General features: G+C 43.2%; 1 protein-coding gene across 1 annotated transcript; it reads left to right on the forward strand.

The window, feature by feature from the left end:
• The first annotated feature begins 10,255 nt into the window (after nt 1-10,255).
• Nucleotides 10,256-19,947, forward strand: LOC130127305 (zinc finger protein OZF-like). Its single transcript, XM_056296906.1, has 2 exons — nt 10,256-10,474; nt 17,756-19,947. The coding sequence occupies exons 1-2, from the start codon at nt 10,306-10,308 to the stop codon at nt 18,805-18,807; spliced, it is 1,221 nt and encodes a 406-aa protein (XP_056152881.1). The 5' UTR covers nt 10,256-10,305; the 3' UTR covers nt 18,808-19,947.
• Nucleotides 19,948-20,308: the final 361 nt, after the last annotated feature.

Consider the following 20,308-nt stretch of genomic DNA (forward strand, 5'->3'; position numbering starts at 1 on the left):
GTTCTGCGCCACAAGGCGACATCACTAACCGCTCAGCTAAAGGGTCAGATCTGTTAGCTAGGGATTAACGTGTTTTATTAGTAGTTTACAGTCGTCACGCTCCCCGGAAGCGTGCCCTCGCGCTTTGTTATTCCCGCGCTCCGAAAAGACTTCTCAGGATCTGCACACTTCCGGATCCCACCGCTGCCACCAATGTAACCGGTTATTTTATTGCCCGGTGCGGGATTCAATACGGGGTGTACTGCACCACAAGGCGACATCACTAACCGCGCGGCTAAAGGGTCAGACCCGTTAGCTAGGGGGCTAACGTGTCTTATTAGTAGTTTACATTACCTTAAATTGTTCAAATGCAAAGAATAATTTTTGGGCATTTCTGTTTTTCATACATTTTAGAGATTTGAAAAATGTTACTAATTCGTTTTAAAGGCTGCTAAACAGGGTTGCGCTCTGCAATATTTACATTTGTGTCTAAAATATTTTGCCAAAATAATTACATTATTCAATAAGAATTCTGTATTTCTATCTTCTATAAACATTCCAAATTTGACAATTTCTGGTAGAAATGGAGGTAGGGCATCAATGCTAGATTTCGTCTATACATTCAGTTCATTCATTCATTATCCAAATCGCTTATCCTGCTCTCAGGGTCACGGGCATTATAGTAATATTACAGCGCAAAAATGAAGAAGAAGAAGAGAAAACGAAGAAGAAGAAGAAGCAGAAGAAGAAGAGGAGGAAGCAGAAGAAGAAGAAAACGACGACGAAGAAGACGAAGGAGAAGGAGGGGGGGAAAGTCACACCCCAGACGATGGACAGTCAATGTAATGGCGATTCAGTTGGAGCCCAGTAACCAAGATCACTAAAATTACTATTGTCAGAAAATGTCTTTTATCAAACCACTGAGATCGATTATTGATCACTCGATCAGTGAAATATTTGAAGAGTTTGAGAGAAGGATCGCAGAGTACGAGGATGAAATTTCGCGTCTAAAGAAGGAAAACTGTCGACAAAAGAAGAAACTGGACGCTGTCGAACAGATATACAGATTAGGTATGTACAATTTAAAAGTTTAAACTATTCTTATTCACATCATCGATATAATTTATTTAGTACAGTGTTTACTGGTGTTGGATCAAAACATTGTGCTCGTGTTGAAGCCAACTCTTCCTTTACCTCCAAGTTGAAGAGGAGCTGCACACATGCAGTCATGTTTGGACTACAAAAGTGAAATATATGTCCATCTCAATGAAAAACACAAGTGTCGGATGAAAAATTAACATTTTTTGCGCGAATAAGATCATAACAACAAATTCTTAATTTCCCGTAATACATCTGCCGAAGTGCAGTCGTTAGGAGGCGTCTTCACATTAGTTAGTTTCAGTTTTATTCAGTCACCCACAATTAACAAATGTTTACAATACAAATGTTTACATTACAAACAATGTACTCAAAACAGTGACTGAAAACGCACAGGCAGAAGCATAATGCTTATATTTAAGCCTGTCCTTTAGGACAAATTAAGCTACACATCAACAGTTTTTACAAGACCAAATAAAGTTAGAGTCTGTAGAAAAAAATAATGAAATAAAATCATAAAAAGAACACAAAAACCCCTTTACAAAATCATGGACACTTATAGCCCTCGAAAATTGCTTTACAAACCATCCTTTTGAAAATCTGAAATGTACACCTTCTTAAATTAATATTAGCACCATTCCATATTGAAACACCTAAAACAGGCATTGTACTGTTGGTTTCGGTCGGTATGCCACTGCATTGTTCATAAGGGTGGGGATACCTGCAGTCAGTTGAGACTGAAGAGGTCACTTAGATGAGTGATGAAACGTTTCTGTCAATAAACTTTGTGTCCAGATGAACTGATTCAACTTTCTTTGATTTTCTAACCTTGATTATTGAGCATGCATAAAGACAAGTCTTCACAGTCTTTCTCTGAAAGTTGTGAAAGTTGTGTGATCACGAGGAAGATTAAAGCACGTCCTTCCACCTGGAGAATTAACTGGGTAAAATATATTAAACTGATTGAAAAAGTGCAGCTTTTCACTGATGTTGTAACATAAGCTTTAATTTTGGAGCTTAATTTTTGAAAGATCGGCTGTGTTTCCGATATAGATATACTTAGCACATAAAGTAAGGAAATTTGTGTTTGGTAGATTATTTCTTTGTTGTAACAATGCTTCTTGGCAATAAATCTTATACCATTGGAAAGCCTGTTTATTTCCCTTTTAAATGGTGCCACATTTGTAAGGAACGTGCATTTGTGGGATGAGCAGCAGAGCTTTTGCGCCCATGAAACATTTGTCAAATCTTCTCTGCCAATGCCAACCAGCTTATTTTGCTGTTGCTATTGACTCTTGTTTTGAGCTTCTGGTGCCCCAGGTGCTGACAATCAGGTGCCTGATATAAGATTTATTGCCAAGAAGCATTGTTACAACAAAGAAATAATCTACCAAACACAAATTTCCTTACTTTTTGTGCTAAGTTTATATATATATATATGTGTGTGTGTGTGTGTGTGTGTGTGTGTTGCGCCCTCCAACTTGTCGGATGTTCACAGTGCACGCTGATGCATGTGTAGCCCGGGTGAGAAAAGGCTGGGTTTAGTACAGTTGTTAAACGCATGTAGTTTTACTGTGTCATTAGGGATTTGCTAATGTCTGAGGTTCGCGTCCCGTCTGCCCTAAAAAAAGAAAAGAAAAAAAACCTAAGAAAGTTCGATTGGAATTTACATGGGCACACATGCGGCATAGCGAGTGTACAGCCCATTCTGTATGGCATGTAAGAGTGTTTTATTGGTTGATGTCAAATGTCAATAAGGGCAAATCTTTATTGTGATTGGATGGGGGCGGGAGTAGAGAGAACTTTAGAGAAGAAGAAGGCGGCGTTCTAGAGAGTTGTTGAGCGAAGGTCTCGAGTCAAGTGGGATTCCACTGCTTTCAATCTCAGATTGATTTTATTTCGAACATGCTAAAATAACAAATAAAATGCACAGGCAGGAATAGAAGAACAAATGGAAACAACAGTAAAGTTATTTTGCAAACTCTATGTAACAACACAAGTAATAACTGGACCATGTTTGAAAAGGGCGTAGGATGAAGTAAAGAACTTTTCTGGCCCTACCCCTTTCTTATACTTTAGCAGTCAAATCAAACCAAAACAAAACTTTCAAGAGTCCAGTTGCACTTGATTCAACTCCTTTGGATGTACACATCTTAATTTCTTTTTTACAGTTGTTCCATAGATTGACACCTTTGATGGATATACAATGGAGTTTTGCATTTGTCCTCACTGGTTGTTTTTTGAATACACATATTCCTCTGAGATCATGTTTACTTTCCCTTCTTTGGAACAACTTTTGAACACTGTTTGGTAACTGCTGATTTTTTACTCTGTTCATGATTTGAATTGTTTTGAAGTCAACCAAATCTTTAAATTTTACTGCTTTCAGTTTGATAAAGAGTGGGTTTGTAGGCTCTCTGTAGTGGTTTTGTTTACAATTCTTATGGCTGTTTTTGAAGGATGAAAATTGGATCTGTGTTTGTTTTGTATGTGTTCCCCCACACTTCCACACAGTAGGTGATGTATGGAAGTATGAAGGAACAGTACAAGGTGTATAGTGTTGGTTGATGCAGGAGATCTTTGGCTTTATATAGTATTGCAATTGACTTTGATATTTTTACTTTAATATACTTTATATGTGGTTTCCAACATGATTTATTGTCTATTATTACTCCAAGAAATTTGATTTCCAACACTTGTTCGATTTCTACATCATTTATCATGAGATTCTTGTTTGAATTTGTTGACCAATTCCCAAATATTATGAATTTCGTTTTGCTTAGATTTAGTGTTAGTTTATTTGAATCAAACCAACTCTTTAGTTTCATCAATTCATTTCCTACTGTATCCAAAAGTTGTTCCGAGTTGTTCCCACTGCAAAGTAGGTTTGTGTTACATAGATGGACGCATCCACTTGAAAAGAGGGGGGGGGGAGGGTAGTACTTCCAGCATCTGCCTTACAGTATAGTTAGCCTATTGACAATAGGGACCATGTACCCCCGATCATATGTCTTTATGCATGTTCAATAATCCAGGTAAGAAAATCAAAGAAAGTTGAATTAGTTCATCTGGATATGTTTATTGAGAGAAATGTTTCATCACTCATCTAAGTGACCTCTTCAGTCTCAACTGTGCCTCCTCTGGACTGTTGGTGAGCCTATTTGGTGGGGAGGGGGAACTGGCGGGAATAGCATGATCCTCCCATGCGCTATGTCTCATCTTATCTCATCTCATCTCATCTTCAGCCGCTTTTCCAGGGTCGCAGTGGCAGCAAGCTAAGTAGAGCACTCCAGACGTCCCTCTCCCCAGCAATGCCATCCAGCTCCTCCTGAGGGATCCCAAGGCACTCCCAGGCCAGATTGGACATGTAGTCCCTCCAGCGAGTTCTGGGTCTACCCCAGCATCTCCTCCCAGTTGGCCGTGTCCGGTAAACCTCCAAAGGGAGGCACCCAGGAGGCATCCTAATCAGATGCCCCAACCATCTCAACTGGCTCCTTTCAATAAAAAGGAGCAGCAGCTCTACTCCAAGCTCCCTCCAGATGTCCGAACTCTTCACCCTATCTCTAAGGCGGAGCCCAGACACCCTACGGAGGAAACTCATTTCAGCCGCTTGTATCTGCGATCTCACCCTTAAAGTCACTACCCAAAGCTCATGACCATAGGTGAGGATTGGAACGAAGATTGACTGGTAAATTGAGAGCTTTCCTTTCTGGCTCAGCTCCTTCTTCACCACAACGGTCCAGTACAACGTCCGCATTACTGCTGATGCTGCACCAATCCGTCTTGTCAATCTCCCGTTCCATCCTACCCTCACTCGTGAACAAGACCCTGAGATACTTGAACTCCTTAACTTGGGGCAACAACTCATCCCCAACCCGGAGGGAGCAATCCACCATTTTCCGGTAGAGAACCATGGCCTCAGACTTGGAGGTGCTGACTCTCATCCCTGCCATTTCACACTCAGCTGCAAACCACCCCAGTGCACGCCGGAGGTCGCGTTCTGATGAAACCAACAAAACCACATCATCTGTGAAGAGTAGAGATGCAATTCTGAGGTTCCCAAAATGGACACACTCCTCACCTTGGCTGTGCCTTGAGATCCTGTCCATGAATATCACAAACAGAATCGGAGACGAGGGACAACCTTGGCGGGGTCCGACACCCACCGAAAATGTATTTGACTTTGTGCCAAGAATGCGGACACAGCTCTCACAGGAGGACTCGTCTGTTCATTGGTCAGGACTGGATGCAATCTTCAGTCTATTTGATAAGACTGAACACTACTCTATTCCACTTAGTGGGACTGTTGATTTGTGCCCAACAACTCTCTAAATCCTATAACTTGAAAAAAGTGCCCCTTCTTTAAAGAAGTAATCAAAGTATCGATGCTACAGATAGGGGGTTTTGGTTTTGTCACAAGGTTGAAATTAACATGCAAAGTAGTTGTTTCTGAGTAAAACAGACATCACTTAGTATATCATGGCTCCTAACTCAATTTAAAACATACAGTTTAAAGCATACAGTGATAGTTTTCTGTAACGTATGTATTTTGTCTCTCATTTTTAGACCTCCAGCAGCTCTTACCTACTGAAAAGGAGGTTCCTGTGGTGAATCAGGAATGGAGCCCCATTAGGGGCCAGGAGGCGCCAGAGGCCCCATGCATCAAAGAAGAAGAGGAGGAACTTTGGACCAGTCAGGAGGAAGAGCAGCTTCAGCGACCAGAAGAGGCTTGTATAACCAACTTCCCATTCATCTTTGTCCCTGTGAAGAGTGAAAGTGAGGAAGAGAAACCTCTGTCCATACAGCTTCATCAAAGCCAAACAGGGGAGTACAGAGTGGTGGAGCCCCCAGACAGCCCCTTAACTGAAGAGGTGAAAACAGAACCTGATGGAGAGAAATGTGGACTATCAGAACTAGTTAGTAACCGAGATCAAGATGGTGATTTAGAAACAACTAGTTATGGTCAGCCCCTTTCTTCAGACTCCTATCAAAGTGAGGCTGAAGACAGTGATGATGGTTGTAGCAAGACTAGAGAACCACAGTCAAGTTTGGACACAACAGACAACACTGAAATAAATCATCAGAGAAAAAAAAATCTTCAGAAAAAAACCATTAATTGTTTTATCTGTGGTAAAGGGTTTTCTAGAAGAGGACGTATGTGGTTACATGTGAATGAACATACAGGAGAGAGACCCTTTACTTGCTCAGTCTGTGGTAAAGCATTTTTACGACGAGATTATGTGTACTCACATATGAGAATACATACAGGGGAGAAACCTTTTAGATGCTCAGAGTGCGGCAAAAGGTTTGCTCGAACAGGTAATTTACGCACACATATGAGAATACATACAAGGGAGAAACCTTTTAGATGTTCAGACTGTGGTAAAGCATTTACTAGAAGAGCACATATGAATAAACACATGATAATACATACAGGGAAGAAACCTTTTTGTTGCTCGGTCTGTGGGAAGAGCTTTGCTTCAAGAGAAAATATGCAGAATCACATGAGCATACATACAGGAGAAAAACCTTTCAGTTGTTCAGTATGTGGTGAAACTTTTGCTAGAAAAGCATATATGAATACACACATGAGAATACATACAGATAAGAAACCGTGATGAGTCTTTGGTGAAGGTTTTAATCAAAAGGCCAGTCAGAGAAAACATGACGTATCTCAGAGAACAAAACGAGATTACTTGGCTTTGTGATGTTGGACTATACAAAAAAAATTGACTTGACTTGACTGTTCTTGTGGAAAAAAAAAACAATTTGTTTCTGTACCATTTTAACCATTTGGTTAAAATGGAGCCAACAAGTGGATGTTGAATATCAATGTTTACCTAACAACATCAGGCAAAGGGAGTGCTGGTGGAAAATATATTTGAAAAATAAGGAGATGACTTAACTAGTGCTGGATGTGTTTGGTGTGCTACCATGGTACAGAACAAACTCCATAAAGTATTTTCCAATGTAGTAGAGAGGAATACATTTAGCTGATGAATATGAATATGTTTATTCTAATGCAAATGAGGTTAACACTATTTCGCTATGGTTTTGATTTGTCCCTGAAATCTACTGGCACCTCATGCATGACAATTTTTTTCTTTTCTTTTTTTTAATAATAATATGATACTCAAGATCACAAAGAAGAGACCTAGTAGGTGCAAAAAAGTCATCAAGACTGAGGGGCAGAGGCGGCTCTGGTGGCCGAGCGGAATAAACCGCCGTTCTTGCAACCCGCTCGTCATGTGACTGGGAGGTTCGTATCCCAGACTCGCCATAACCGGTGACGGCCAGAGCGTCCACGGGGTAAAGCATTCATTAGGCCACCCTTACCCGAGGGATAGTGGGTGTAGGTCGGTGTAGTGTTCGGGGACTCGTCGTGCTCCAGCGACCTCTCTGGCCCACCCGGGCGCCTGCAGGCAAGCAACTGAAAGCATTCTCCGTACGCCTCCTTCGCGGCCTGAAGGTAATGCAATCCATGCGAGGCTTCAGCGTGTAAAATAACGTGAGCAGCCGACACGAGTTTGAAGGAAGCTGGTGTAACGACTATCTCCTTCCTGTGGAAACGTGAGCCGGGGGAGTTATTCGACAAGAGTTCCGGCCATATGCCATTGGGTTAATCGGGTGGGATAAGGGGAAAAACTAGAAATAAATTTATTTAAAAAAACATTGATGGGCAGGAGCGAATAAAATAAAGGACACCAGCTGTATGTGGTAGGGCACCAGTGCAGAGAGTGGCGATGTATTTATGGTCCACTGGAAGGACACCCATTAATGCAGTGGGTCACGTTTTCTCCACTGGAAGGGCACCCTGGAGGACAATTTACCACGCTTTATCTACCATAGTGGCATCCAAGAGGGCACTTTTGCGGTGTTTTTTTTTTAACATGAGGTCATTGAATTACACCCCACCCCCTCCCCAGAGACCACCACTGATGCCATCCAACGGCGGTATTAATAATTTTTTAAGGATAAGAAATAAAAATGAAAGGAAAAAATTTTACTTTAACTATAACTATAGAAAAACTGTATGCTGATAGCTTGGTTTTTTTTATCCATGTTCAACAAACAATACATATTGTTGCTTTTATGTGGCTCTGTAATGCCCCATTTTCCTCAAGTATGGATTGACAAGCTGTATACAAAAACCGAATATGTTTTTGTCGTATGCAAAATAAATGAATAAATGGATTCATCATTGTACAGGAACAGCCCGAGCTGTCTGATTACAGTGACTGGAGATATTTTAAGATAATATGTTTATTTTTCTTAATATTATTTCATTTTCTTTTATTCGGTTATTAGAATTATTGAACGTATAGTTAGATTCCCAAGCCATTCTCTATTACAGTTCGTAGCGGTAACGCCGCCATAAACATCAAAAACAAGAAAAGGCAAATCCCAAGAAGAAGAAAAGAGGAAAAAAAAAAAACAAGACCCCTCTCCCCCGGTGAGTAAATTCAGAGTCCAGACGTCAGGCATTTATTTTTATTGATCGCACTAACTGCTATTCACGGGATGAACCAGCAAAAAAAAGAAGAAAAGAAAGGAAGTCTTCTGATTGGGTGGGCCTGGGTGCTAAGTGGGCCCACCCACAGCCACAGGCTACGTGGTTGGTTACTGTAGAGGAGTAGGACGGTGTACGGAAGTAAAAGTGACGTAATAATGACGTAATAGTGACGAGAAAGAAGAAGCACAATACACAACACTCCTTGTGCCGCAAGACCTACACAATTTATGAAAATGTATTTTTGCCTCCATAACTGTTGAGATGAGACCCCGAGCCATTGTATATTTCTTTTTTTTCTTTTCTTCTTTCTCTTTATGTGTATGCTTTGTCCTATATATCCTGCTGTTCATCCAATAACGGTATATTGTATAATTGAAGGAAAAAAAAACTCCTTGTGCCGCTAGCTAGCGGGCTAGACAGGCAGGCTTCGTACATATCGGTAACGTAAGTAGATAAGTTGGCTAATAGCTCGTCGTGACACATGAATACAGCTGAATACGTCTAACCTGTGGCTTGGGCGAATGTATATTTCGCCGTCAGTATTAATGCCGGTATTCGATTTCTCTAGTTACAAAGCACCGTTGCTAAACGTTATTGCATGCATGTATTCAAGTGAGTGCGAGCTAACGTATTGTAGCGAATTCGGGAGGCAACCACAGGAACTGCCGCGGCCGGGAAGCGAACCCGTATCGCCCGCACCGCAGGAGACATCGCTAACCGCTCGACTAAAGGGTCAGATCTGCCAGCCAGCGCCCAGCGTGTCTACTTATCAATGCACGTTACAGTATGTTGCTGCATTCTCCAAGGTATTGATTCAGTTACGTTGGCCCTAATAGGCATTAAAAATATGCTGCCCAAATCATGGTGACTATTTCCCGATGTATCGTTTTTATTGTTTAAACCATTTCATCATTTCATATTGTAGCAAATTCGGGGGACAACGCAGCCACTGGAACTTCCGCGGCCGGGAAGCGAACCAGTAACGCCCGCACCGCAGGAGACATCGCTAACCGCTCGACTAAAAGATCAGACCCGCAGACCAGCGTGTTTTCTTATCGATCCACGTTACAATATTATTTGGCTGTAACGTTACATGGCATAGTTTATCAATGTGTATCAATGAACTTACAAAGCATAACATCATTTTGAACACGTCAGCTTGTTATAAGGGCTCAAATATATAACTATAAATACCAACAACAAACTATATTTCTGTTTTAAATCATTAAAAAAGAAACTTACAATTTTAGCAAAATGTTCCTCTGTTATATCAGGAGTGAAATTAATACCAGAGAAAATAATCCAATTACTTGGTGGCCTGGTGTTTTATCAGTAATACATTACTGGTTGATTCAGATTTGGTCATAATCCATCAAATTCAAACTGCCCTGACAGAATATCTATGATGTTACTTTGAACCTAGAAAGTTCAAAGTGACATCAAAAAGAGGACTCTCCTCATGACAAACGTTCATTCATTGCACGTTACTTGTGAAGTAACGTGCAATTACTTGTGAAGTAACGTGCAATGAATGAACAACTTGAAATGAACGTTAATGTAACATTAACGACCAAAAGACTACAAATTTGGAGTTCCGCTATTATTACGTCACTTCCACTTCCTTACACTGACCTACTCCGCAGTAACCACCCTTTGTAATGGCGGTTCAGTTGGAGACCAATAACCCAGATCATTGAAATAACTATTACCAGAAAATGTCTTTTATCAACCCACTGAGGTCGATCAGTGATCATTCGATCAGGGAAATATCTGAGGAGTTTGAGAGAAGGATCGCAGAGTACGAGGATGAAATTTCGCGTCTAAAGAAGGAAAACTGTCTACAAAAGCAGAAACTGGACGCTGTCGAACGGATATACGGATTAGGTATGTACAATTTAAAAGTTTAAACTATTCTTATTCGCATCATCGATACCATGTATTTAGTACAGTGTTTACTGGTGTAGGATCAAAACATTGTGCTCGTGTTGAAGCCAACTCTTCCTCTACCTCCAAATTGAAGAGGAACTGCGCACGTTGCAGTCATGTTTGGATTGCAAAAGTGAAATATATGTCAATCTCAATGAAAAACACAAGTGTCGGATGAAAGATTAAAAAAAATTGCGCGAATAAGATCATAATAACAAAATCTTAATTTTCCGTAATACATCTGCGGAAGTGCAGTCATTAGGAGACGTCTTCACATTGTGCTGTTGGTTCCCGGCGTTATGCCACTGCATTGTTTATGAGGGTGAGGAAACCTACAGTCAGTTGAGACTGAAGAGGTCACTTAGATGAGTGATGAAACGTTTCTGTCAATGAACTTTGTGTCCAGATGAACTGATTCAACTTTCTTTGATTTTCTAACCTTGATTATTGAGCATGCATAAAGACAAGTCTTCACAGTCTTTCTCTGAAAGTTGTGTGATCACGAAGAAGATTAAAGCATGTCCTTCCACCTGGAGAATTAACTGGGTCAAAAATACACTAAACTGATTGAAAAAGTGCAGCTTTTCACTGATGATGTAACATGAGCTTTAATTTTGGAGCTTATTTTTTGAAAGATCGGCTGTGTTTCCGATATAGATATAACTTGGCACAAAAAGTAAGGAAATTTGTGTTTGGTAGATGATTTCTTTGTTGTAGCAATGCTTCTTGGCAATGAATCTTATACCGTTGGAAAGCCTGTTTCTTTCCCTTTTAAATGGTGCCACATTTGTAAGGAACATGCATTTGTGAGATGAGCAGCAGAGCTGAGTATGTGGGTTGCGCCCATGAAAAATTTGCCAAATCTTCTCTGCCAATGCAAACAGCTTATTTTGCTGTTGCTATTGACTCTTGTTTTGAGCTTCTGGTACCCCAGGTGCTGACAGTCAGCTGCCTGATATAAGATTTATTGCCAAGAAGCATTGTTACAACAAAGAAATAATCTACCAAACACACATTTCCTTACTTTTTGTGCTAAGTTTTATATATGTAAGTGTGTGTGTGTGTGTGTGTTGCGCCCTCCAACTTGTCGGATGTTCACAGTGCACGCTGATGCATGTGTAGCCCGGGTGAGAGAGGAAAGAAGCTTAGCCTCCAAGAACAGTCGGTCACTAACGGCTCCAACGACTCTCATGACCACTGATTAATGAAGTCGAAACTAACACCCCCAACGACCATCGCTGCTAAACAAATGCAAATCAATAGCTCCGATGGCGACGGGCGCGGCTGGACATCGGAGCACAGGAGAGCCACGCATATCAATAGCTCTGACAACGACTCCAAAGACGATAAAGTCTGAGTCTCATCACCAGCCAGTCAGACTAGCTTGGTGTAGTCAGAAAGTCACGAACTGAGGAAGCCTCTTGGATGATAGGCGAAACGTCTTCACGGATATATACCAAGTCCAGTTGCACTTGATTCAACTCCTTTGGATGTACACATTGTGGAGTTAGAAAACAACGAGACAGGAGACGTGAGAGTAGACGTAGTCGAGGTAGTTTACTAGCTCCAATTTAGCATGTCATACATTCGACAACGACACTGAACTGTCAACCGGAAGCGGAAGTGCATTATCTGACCCCTCGCTTCTTCCCTTAAAGGTACACCGTCCTCTTAGGTGAATGTCTCTCGTTATATAGATGTGGGTCACCACACAGGCCCCCCCAGAATTCACCTACACAAAACAATGCAAAACAGCAAAAGTGCAAGTCATGAACATAAAAATAGACTCTACAACAGAACAGTCAATGACATAGTGCAAAGTCACGGGGAAAACAGGTGACGAGTCGGGGGGCGGACCCTGCGGCCATAACGGCTGCGCTTCACAGAAGGGGAAACAGATGGGGCCGAAACCCGGGCCATAGGCGGGGCCGAAGCAGGAACAGAGGCAGAGGCAGGTGCCGGGGCCGACCTAGGAGGGCGCCCCCGCCGCGGGGGTAGGGCCAATTGCACTGGCTCCCCAATGTCCAAGTGAGCGGGCTTGAGACGGTCTATAGCGACCCGCTCCGGCCTGCCCCCCATGTCCACCACAAAGTTCTTATCCCCCGCCTCCAGGACGCGGAAGGGCCCGTCGTATGGGGGCTGCAGCTGGGACCGATGGCTGTCGTGCCTAATGAAGACGTACCTCGCCGATGGCAGATCCTTGGGGACGTAGGACCGGGGGAGGCAGTGTTGAGACATCGGAACGGGAACGAAGGCACCGGCAGCGCTCCGGGACGCACTGAGGTGAGAGGCGGCCGACCAGGGAGCCGTAGCATCCGGAAGAAACTCCCCCGGAACCAGGGGGCACGGTTGACCGGTGGAGATGTCACAGAGGAGGGTGGTGTTGGCCGCGTCGAACGTCACGTCCTCCAGCCGTAGCGCCGTAGGGGTCGACCGGTAGTCTTGAACGGTCGCGTCCTTGGCTTGGTCCGCTGCCATAGCGGCGTAGTCGAGTCCCAAGTGAAAACACACGTCCACATGCCTGATACCGTACGTCCGAATGGACGTGTCGTTGGCGGTGTCCATCTGGGGGCCGTGACTGTCGGTCATCGTGTCCACAGCTTGTGCTGGTAGTATGCTGCGTTGAGCGCCAGAGTCAACCAGCAGCCGCCGGCCCGACAAGGAGTCTCTGATGAACAACAGCTTGCAGTCACGGCCGGCGCCCATAGCCGTTAACGAGCGCCGGCCTTGGCGTTTCCCTGAACCCTGTAACTGCAGGGTTTGCGACACTGTTTTGCTTTTGCCCCAAACCTGGCATGGTAATAACAGAGCCCGTCGTCAGGTTGGCGGCGGGCTGTCACCGCAGCCGCGGTGTCCATATAGTCGTACACAGGTGGTGGTGGGGCGGTCTGGGGGGGAGCAGGGCATGCACAAACTGTTGCCGGTTGGCCAGGAAAACCCTGTCTGCTTCAGCAGCCAGAGAACGGTAGTCCTTGGAGGCGGCGAGAGGAGAACTGGCCAGTGCTGTGCGTACAGGTGCGGGGAGCTGCCTCAGAAAAATGTGTGAAAAGAAAGGCCGGATAAGCCGATCCCAGCAGAGACAGCATTTTTTCCATTAACTCAGACGGTTTGCCGTCGCCGAGGCCATTCGGGGACAGTAAACGGTCTGCCTTCTCCAGCTCCGACAGTTCAAATAGTTTCAGGAGGAATGTCTTTATAGCATCGTACTTGCCAGCAGCTGGCGGAGCTTCCAACAGTGTCATTGCTCGCGCCGTTGTCCATGCGTCTAACGCCGCCACTACGTGGAAGTACTGCGTTGCATCCTGCGTTATCCCTCTCAGCTGGAACTGGGCTTCCACATGTTGAAACCACGGCCGTGGATTATGCTGCCAAAAGTCGGGTAGCTTCACAGTAGCGGTGTAAATGCTAGCGTTAGCAATAGCCATGTTGTTAGCACCGGCGTCGGGAGCGGGTACCGCGGCAGCATTATTCCCGACGTCTTCGTTGTCAGACATACTCGTATTAGTAGTTCGATCACGTCGGGGTCACCAATGTGGAGTTAGAAAACAACGAGACAGGAGACGTGAGAGTAGACGCAGTCGAGGTAGTTTACTAGCTCCAACTTAGCATGTCATACATTCGACAACGACACTGAACTGTCAACCGGAAGCGGAAGTGTATTATCTGACCCCTCGCCTCTTCCCTTAAAGGTACACCGTCCTCTTAGGTGAATGTCTCTCGTTATATAGATGTGGGTCACCACAACATCTTAATTTCTTTTTTACAGTTGTTCCATAGATTGGCACCTTCGATGGATATACAATGAAGTTTTGCATTTGTCCTCACTGGTTGTTTTTTTAATATACATATTCCTCTGAGATCGTGTTTACTTTCCCTCCTTTGGAACAACTTTTGAACACTGTTTGGTAACTGCTGATTTTTTACTCTGTACATGATTTGAATTGTTTTGAAGTCAACCAAATCCTTAAATTTTAGTGCTTTCAGTTTGATAAAGAGTGGGTTTGTAGGCTCTCTGTAGTGGTTTTGTTTACAATTCTTATGGCTGTTTTTTGAAGAAGGAAAATTGGATCTGTGTTTGTTTTGTATGTGTTCCCCCACACTTCCACACAGTAGGTGATGTATGGAAGTATGAAGAAACAGTACAAGGTGTATAGTGCTGGTTGATGCAGGAGATCTTTGGCTTTATATAGTATTGCAATTGACTTTGATATTTTTGCTTTAATATACTTTATATGTGGTTTCCAACATAATTTGTCTATTATTACTCCAAGAAATTTGATTTCCAACACTTGTTCGATTTCTACATCATTTATCATGAGATTCTTGTTTGAATTTGTTGACCGATTCCCAAATATTATGAATTTCGTTTTGCTTAGATCTAGTGTTAGTTTATTTGAATCAAACCAACTCTTTAGTTTCATCAATTCATTTCCTACTGTATCCAAAAGTTGTTCCAAGTTGTCCCCGCTGCAAAATAGGTTTGTGTTACATAAATGGACGCATCCACTTGAAAAGAGGGGGGGGGTAGTACTTCCAGCATCTGCCTTACAGTATAGTTAGCCTATTGACAATTGGGACCATGTACCCCCGATGATATGTCTTTATGCATGTTCAATAATCCAGGTAAGAAAATCAAAGAAAGTTGAATTAGTTCATCTGGATATGTTTATTGAGAGAAATGTTTCATCACTCATCTAAGTGACCTCTTCAGTCTCAACTGTGCCTCCTCTGGACTGTTGGTGAGCCTATTTGGTGGGGAGGGGGAACTGGCGGGAATAGCATGATCCTCCCATGCGCTATGTCTCATCTTATCTCATCTCATCTTCAGCCGCTTTTCCGGGGTCGGGTTGCAGTGGCAGCAAGCTAAGTAGAGCACTCCAGACATCCCTCTCCCCAGCAATGCCCTCCAGCTCCTCCTGGGGGATCCCAAGGCATTCCCAGGCCAGATTGGACATGTAGTCCCTCCAGTGAGTTCTGGGTCTCCTCCCAATTGGCCGTGTCCGGTAAACCTCCAAAGGAACGCACCCAGAAGGCATCCTAATCAGATGCCCCAACCATCTCAACTGGCTCCTTTCGATACAAAAGAGCAGCAGCTCTACTCCAAGCTCCCTCCAGATGTCCGAGCTCCTCACCCTATCTCTAAGGCTGAGCCCAGACACCCTATGGAGGAAACTCATTTCAGCCGCTTGTATCTGCGATCTCACCCTTACGGTCACTACCCAAAGCTCATGACCGTAGGTGAGGATTGGAACGAAGATTGACTGGTAAATTGAGAGCTTTCCTTTCTGGCTCAGCTCCTTCTTCACCACAACGGTCCAGTACAACGTCCGCATTACTGCTGATGAAGCACCAATCCATCTTGTCAATCTCCCGCTCCATCCTACCCTCACTCGTGAACAAGACCCTGAGATACTTGAACTCCTTCACTTGGGGCAACAACTCATCCCCAACCCGGAGGGAGCAATCCACCATTTTCCGGTAGAGAACCATGGCCTCAGACTTGGAGGTGCTGACTCTCATTCCGGCCATTTCACACTCAGCTGCAAACCACCCCAGTGCACACCGAAGGTCACGTTCTGATGAAACCAACAAAACCACATCATCTGTGAAGAGTAGAGATGCGATTCTGAGGTTCCAAAAATAGACACATTCCTCACCTTGGCTGTGCCTTGACATCCTGTCCATGAATATCACAAACAGAATCGGAGATGAGGGACAACCTTGGCGGAGTCCGACACCCACCGAGGTGTATTTGACTTTGTGCCAAGAATGCGGACACAGCTCTCACTTTGGTTATACAAGGACCGGATGGCTTGTAGCAACTGCCCCGGTACCCCATACTGCTGCAGTACCCCCCACAGAGTGCCCTGGGGTACACGGTCGTAAGCCTTCTCCAAGTCCACAAAAAGCATGTAGACTGGCTGGTCAAACTCCCATGCCCCCCTCAGCACTTCCGCAAGGGTAAAGACTTGGTCCGTTGTTTCATGGCCAGAACGAAATCCGTATTGTTGCTCCTGGATGTGAGGTTCGACAATTGGTCGGAGCCTCCTTTCGAGCACCCTAGAGTAGACTTTCCAAGGGAGGCTGAGCAATGTGATGCCCCGATGATTGGAGCACACCCTCCGGTCCCTTTTTTTGAATATGGGAACCACCACCCCAGTCTGCCACTCCACAGGTACTGTCCCCGATCTCCATGCGACATTGAAGAGGCATGTCAACCAAGACAGCCCAATAATGTCTAGAGCCTTCAGCATCTCAGGGCGAATCTCATCCACACCCCGGCCTTGCCGCTGAGGAGCTTTTTAACTACCTCAGAGACCTCTGCCAGGGATAGGGTGGGGCTTCTCCTGAGTCTTCAGACTCTGCCTCCTCCGCGCTGTCCTGCTGGCAAAATTCTTCACTATCAGGTGAAAAGAATTGACTGGCGACTCCACATGTATCACAGGAGGCATATGTTAGTCTGCTACCCTCCCCAGATTAGCAGAGGGTGTGGCACAGCGACCCAGAACAGCTCAGAAGAGTGGCTGGATACAATTGGAGAGAAAGGGGGGGGGAATTCCAAGTCAGGTCAATTTTATTTGTATAGCCCAATATCACAAATTACAAATGTGCCTCAAGGGGCTTTACAAACACATTGGAAAAACTATTCAGGCTTTAAAAAATTTTAAAAAATGAACGGTACACATCCCTAACCAGACCCAACAAGACCCTGCCACGCTAAAGTAGGTTACCCATACATCTCTATATGAAAGAATGATCCATAGTGAAACTTGTACAGGTCCTATGTCTTTCTGTTCCTCCTGTTCTTCAAAGCTCCGGAGGAGGAGCCCATGTGAGAGACACATTTACTGGAGTACCTCAAGCACCAAGAGGTTTTAGGCTATTAAGCTTATTCCCTGATTAAATGTCTACAGAAAGGAGGACTCGTCTGTTCATTGGTCAGGACTGGATGCAGTCTTCAGTCTACTTAGTGGGACTGTTGATTTGTGCCCAACAACTCTCTAAATCCTATAAATTGAAAAAAGTGCCCCTTCTTTAAAGAAGTAATCAAAGTATCGATGCTACAGATAGGGGGTTTTGGTTTTGTCACAAGGTTGAAATTAACACGCAAAGTAGTTGTTTCTGAGTAAAACAGACATCACTTAGTATATCATGGCTCCTAACTCAATTTAAAACATACAGTTTAAAGCATACAGTGATAGTTTTCTGTAACGTATGTATTTTGTCTCTCATTTTTAGACCTCCAGCAGCTCTTACCTACTGAAAAGGAGGTTCCTGTGGTGAATCAGGAATGGAGCCCCATTAGGGGTCAGGAAGCGCCAGAGGCCCCATGCATCAAAGAAGAAGAGGAGGAACTTTGTATCAGTCAGGAGGAAGAGCAGCTTCAGCAACCAGAGGAGGCTTGTATAACCAACTTCCCATTCATCTTTGTCTCTGCGAATAGTGAAAGTGATGAAGAGAAACCTCTGTCCATACAGCTTCATCAAAGCCAAACAGGGGACTACAGAGTGGTGGAGCCCCCAGACAGCCCCATAACTGAAGAGGTGAAAACAGAACCTGATGGAGAGAAATTTGGACTATCAGAACTAGTTAGTAACCGAGATCAAGATGGTGATTTAGAAACAACTAGTTATGGTCAACCCCTTTCTTCAGACTCCTATCAAAGTGAGGCTGAAGACAGTGATGATGGTTGTAGCAAGACTAGTGAACCAAAGTCAAGTTTGGACACAACAGACAACACTGAAATAAATCGTAAGAGAAAAAAAAGTCGCCAGAAAAAAACCATTAATTGTTTTATCTGTGGTAAAGGGTTTTCTGGAAGAGGACGTATGTGGTTACACGTGAATGAACATACAGAAGAGAGACCCTTTACTTGCTCTGTCTGTGGTAAAGCATTTTTACGACGAGAATATGTGTACTCACATATGAGAATACATACAGGGGAGAAACCTTTTAGATGCTCAGAATGCGGCAAAACGTTTGCTCGAACAGGTAATTTACGCACACATATGAGAATACATACAAGGGAGAAACCTTTTAGATGTTCAGACTGCGGTAAAGCGTTTACTAGAAGAGCACATATGAATAAACACATGATAATACATACAGGGAAGAAACCTTTTTGTTGCTCGGTCTGTGAGAAGAGCTTTGCTTCAAGAGAAAATATGCAGGATCACATGAGCATACATACAGGAGAAAAACCTTTTAGTTGTTCAGTATGTGGTGAAACTTTTGCTAGAAAAGCATATATGAATACACATATGAGAATACATACAGATAAGAAACCTTGATGAGTCTTTGGTGAAGGTTTTAATCAAAAGGCCAGTCAGAGGAAACATGACGTATCTCGGAGAACAAAACGAGATAACTTGGCTTTGTGATGTTGGACTATACAAAAAAAATTGACTTGACTTGACTGTTCTTGTGGAAACTAAAAAAAAACAAAACAATTTGTTCCCGTGCTACGATCAGGTCATCATATGAATCTCTACGTTGGACTTACCAGTTGGTTAAAATGGAGCCAAAAAGTGGATGTTGAATATCAATTTTTACCTAACAACATCAGGCAAAGGGAGTGCTGATGGAAAATATATTTGAAAAATAAAGAGATGACTTAACTAGTGCTGGATGTGTTTGGTGTGCTACCATGGTACAGAACAAGCTCCATAAAGTATTTTCCAATGTGGTAGAGAGGAATACATTTAGCTGATGAATATGAATATGTTTATTCTAATGCAAATGAGGTTAACACTATTTCCCTATGGTTTTGATTGTCCTTGACATCTACTGGCACCTCATGCATGACAATTTTTTTCTTTATTTTTTTAATAATATGATACTCAAGATCACAAAGTACAGACCTAGTAGGTACAAAAAGTCATCAAGACTGAGGGGCAGGAGCGAATAAAATAAAGGACACCAGCTGTATGTGGTAGGGCACCAGTGTAGAGAGTGGCGATGTATTTATGGTCCACTGGAAGGACACCCATTAATGCAGTGGGTCACGTTTTCTCCACTGGAAGGGCACCCCGGAGGGCAATTTACCACGCTTTATCTACCATAGGGGCATCCAAGAGGGCACTTGTGCGGTGTGTTTTTTTTTAACATGAGGTCATTGAATTACCCCCCACCCCCTCCCCCAGAGACCACCACTGATGCCATCCAATGGCGGTATTAATAATTTTTTAAGGATACGAAATAAAAATTAAAGGAAAAAAATGTACTTTAACTATAACTATAGAAAAACTGTATGCTGATAGCTTGGTTTTTTTGGGGCGGGGGGTTTTCTTCATGTTCAACAAACAATAAATATTGTTGCTTTTATGTGGCTCTGTAATGCCCCATTTTCCTCAAGTATGGATTGACAAGCTGTATACAAAAACCGAATATGTTTTGTCGTATGCAAAAAAAAAATTAAAAAAATAAATGGATTCATCATTGTACAGGAACATCCCGAGTTGTCTGATTACAGTGACTGGAGATATTTTTAAGATAATGTGCTTATTTTTCTTAACATTATTTCATTTTCTTTTATTCAGCTATTAGAATTATTGAACGTATAGTCAGATTCCCAAGCCATTCTCTATAACAGTTCGTAGCGGTAACGCCGCCATAAACATCAAAAACAAGAAAAGGCCAATCCCAAGAAGAAGAAAAGAGGGGAAAAAAAACAAGACCCCTCTCCCCGGGAGTAAATTCAGAGTCCAGACGATGTCCATCGTCAGGCATTTATTTTTATTGATCGCACTAACTGCTATTCACGGGATGACCCAACAAAAAAATTAAAAAAAA

This window comes from Lampris incognitus, chromosome 17 (genome assembly GCF_029633865.1).
Source record: "Lampris incognitus isolate fLamInc1 chromosome 17, fLamInc1.hap2, whole genome shotgun sequence".
In the NCBI taxonomy this organism is placed as follows: Eukaryota; Metazoa; Chordata; class Actinopteri; order Lampriformes; family Lampridae; genus Lampris; species Lampris incognitus.

Bases quoted from the DNA above. Each gene is read 5' to 3' on its own strand.
- LOC130127305 (XM_056296906.1), top strand. From the start codon at position 10,306: ATGTCTTTTATCAACCCACTGAGGTCGATCAGTGATCATTCGATCAGG. The intron at 10,475-17,755 runs GTATGTACAATT...TCTCATTTTTAG, and splicing joins CGAACGGATATACGGATTAG to ACCTCCAGCAGCTCTTACCT.